The sequence below is a fragment of the Gekko japonicus genome, unplaced genomic scaffold (genome assembly GCF_001447785.1).
Source record: "Gekko japonicus isolate JY-2015 unplaced genomic scaffold, Gekko_japonicus_V1.1 scaffold205, whole genome shotgun sequence".
In the NCBI taxonomy this organism is placed as follows: domain Eukaryota; kingdom Metazoa; phylum Chordata; class Lepidosauria; order Squamata; family Gekkonidae; genus Gekko; species Gekko japonicus.
Genome location: NW_015175976.1, coordinates 1,311,778 through 1,315,008, shown reverse-complemented (window position 1 = coordinate 1,315,008; position 3,231 = coordinate 1,311,778). Strand labels below are relative to the sequence as shown.

Genomic DNA, 3,231 nt, shown 5'->3' with positions numbered 1-3,231 from the left:
GAAGATCAGAAAAAGCAGCATCCCATTGGAATAAAAGTATGGACAAAAGTGCATGCTTCAGTGCAAACTACTCCAGCAAAATGTGCTCACAGGCACTGATCAATTTACACACAGTTAAAGGGGGTGCACACAGGCACTTCAATAGGTGCACTAATTACATCCAATCCAATGTGACATGAATTTGTAAATTGTTCTAGAATTGGGATAGTAAATATACGTTTTAAAATTCAGAAATATTTGAAATTATTTTAGTCTGTGCATCTTGCAACACTTGACTTGTATATTTAAACTTGAAGAAGAAGAAGAAGAAATTGGATTTATTCCCCGCCCTTCATAACTCCTTTCCCTTCCCCTCCCCACAACAGACATCCTGTGAGGTAGGCGGGGATGAGAGAGCTCTTTACAGAACTGTTCTTGAGAGAACAGCTCTGACAGAACTATGGCTTGCCCAAAGTCATCCAGCAGCTGCAAGTGAAGGAGTGGGGAATCAAACCCGGTTCTCTCAGATTAGTCTGCACACTTAACCACTACACCAAACTGGCTCTCTTGATGAAATGCGTATCCTAGGCAGTGTTCCCTCTAAGCTGAGTTAGTATGAGCTAGCTCAGTTTTTTAGCCTCCGGCTCACACATTTTTGTCTTGGCTCGGGAAGGACGGCTCCAGAGCAAACTAATGTATGCAGTAGCCAAATCGCTGGCTCACAACTTTAATGCCAGTAGCTCACAAAGTGGAAGTTTTGCACCCAAGACTCCACAGCTGTGGAAGCTTTGCACCCAAGACTCCACAATTTAGAGGGAGCATTGATCCTAGGTGTAAATCACATTTCGGGAGGAAAACCTTCTTCATGTCATAACAATTTGCAGATGGAATCCATGTAGGACATTCAGATTCTCAAAACGTGCATGAAGGCTGACAAATTAGTTGCGGACAGGGTTCTCATGCTTTCAACACTAAACGGAGGAAGAGGGCGGCTCACCTGCAGCAGGGCAAGGCTGTTCACTGCTTCCCATTGCCAACGGCAAGGCCATTCAGAGACGGCCGCTTTTGGGCACTAAACTTTGGTTTGTGCTCGGCATCAATCAGCAAGTTCTCCTGGCCAAGAGAGACTGTGGGTTAACACAACCAAGTTGACCAGAACCCAGCACAGCAATGGGCTTGTCCCCTTGGTAAGTGCACAGTGATGCTGACCATAAAAGGGGAAGGAGTCCTTCCGTTTCGTGTAGCTGTCCAGCCTTGGGAAGCCTACAGACAATATTTTATCCCTTCCTCCAAGAGAAAACGCTCTAATATCTCTGTCACTTACAGTTTAGCAATGTTGGGCTGCAGAAATTGGAGCTCGTTACCACTTGTTCTCCACTAGTGCAAAAGCCCTGACCTGGATAGCTCAGGATGGCCTGATCTCGTCAGATCCCGGAATCTAAGCAAGGTCGGCCCTGGTTAGTATTTGGATGGGGCATTCCCAAGGAAGTCCAGGGTCGCTATGCAGAGGTAGGCAATGGCAAACCACCTCTGAATGTCTCTTGCCTTGAAGACCCTACGGGGCTGCCATAAATTGGTTGCAACTTGACGGCAAAAAAAAAGTGCAAAAGCACAAAAGCTGCCGACACATCACACAAATTACCCAATGGTTGGACAAAGCCGAAAGGGAATGGTTAATCCAGACTCAGCCATCTGAGATCTAGCATAAACTCGGCTTATTTCTACGGAAGCCCCAGTACCGCCCTTTCGTACTTACGGGCTTGAGATCCCTGTGAGCGTACCCGTGACTGTGTACGTATGCCATCGCAGAGACGATCTGACGAAAAAAGATACGGGCTTCTTCTTCGGTTAGGCGATCTTTCGCTATAATATAGTCGAAGAGCTCTCCTCCAGGGCAGTACTGCGGTGGGAGAGAAGGCAAGAGGGTTTCAGGTAGGGTACCAGCTCAGCCGGAGAGAAATTAAGGAGTTTAGCCACAGGTGCGAAGAACCAGGATGCTCCGACAGCTGCCAGAAAAAGGAGGCTTGTATTGAAAAATTGAAGGACACATTCCTGTCCCTCTCCAGGGACTGGAACCCCACACCCATTTCACAAAATGGTCAAGCCCTCAAATGGAGCTAAATATCAGCAGCTGCTAAAAGCTCCATTGATAAAGGGCCCTTAAGATCAGAGCTCAACGAATCCCAGGCGTCAGGTCACCATGGCACTGAGAAACTTCATTGCACCTCCTACTATTTCCAGCAATATTTCTACTGTAGGGTCTCTCAGCAGTCCTCAGCAGAAGCACAAAGCTTCTTTATCATTCCATATCAGAATATTTTTTGTTGGATGACATAAAAATGCATAGACATATAGTGCTTATCATTTTATGTGCTCGCCGTTTATGGGTGATCTCTGATTAGTTCATTTCGCAACTACCTACTTCTGACACTGGCTCCAATATTCAATGAAATGGACTTTTTAAAGGAATAATGAAATGAGAGACACGTTCGGCTAGGGTTAGAGGTTAGCTTTCTGTTGCAGGGATGACAGCTAAGGTTACCCCTGCATTTATTTATCTACTACAACAGTTTTGGCATAGCTTCCGATGAAATTACCAGAAACTGAAGAGCGAATGACTAGGTTTTCTGGTAGCAATAATTAGAAAATATGGTCTTTAACATACAAAACCCCAGGGGCGGAAAAATGAGCCTGACTCCAAATTTTACGGCTGGTTCTTGGAGCCAAAGAACATTTGTCAAGGCCTGCCTCAGATGCGGCGTGTGCACCCCATTCTGTTCCTCAGGTTGCCTTCCTAGAATGGCTATGAGATAGAAACAGAACATCTATCGAGAAGCACCCATTCAGCCTCCTATGAACAACCCATTCACTCAGATCTTCTGTGGCCTTATTCATTTATATCCTGCCTTTCTTTCTAGTGGGGACTCCAAAACAGCTCCCATCATTCTCCTCTCCTCCTATTTACCCTCACAACAACCCTGTGAGGTAGGTAAGGCTGAGAATGTGGGGCTGGCCCAAGTCCAGGGAGCTTCCACAGTAGAGAGGGGGTTTGAACTTCGGTTCCCAACACTCTAGGTACTATAACACATGTGATCTTTGGGTTCCCCTGCTCCAGAAATTAAACGGGTGGTCATTGGAGAAACAGTCTTTCCTGTGGTGGCCCTGTGTCTCCTGACCTCCTTGCTGTTAACATCCAGGTCACTCCCTTAAAAAAAAAAAAAAAAAAAACTTTGTAAAGGGCCCACGGGGTCA

The 3,231-nt window shown here is 46.0% G+C and overlaps 1 protein-coding gene across 1 annotated transcript in view; it reads right to left on the bottom strand.

Moving 5' to 3' along the window:
* The window catches only part of MELK (maternal embryonic leucine zipper kinase), a 32,887-nt gene that overhangs the window by 23,042 nt on the left and 6,614 nt on the right, over positions 1-3,231 (bottom strand). The window contains exons 4-5 of the mRNA XM_015426143.1: positions 1,736-1,879; positions 1,018-1,092 (exon numbers count right to left, since the gene is read on the bottom strand). Of these exons, the coding sequence (XP_015281629.1) occupies positions 1,018-1,092; positions 1,736-1,879 (219 nt within the window). The remainder of the gene's footprint in view (positions 1-1,017; positions 1,093-1,735; positions 1,880-3,231) is intronic.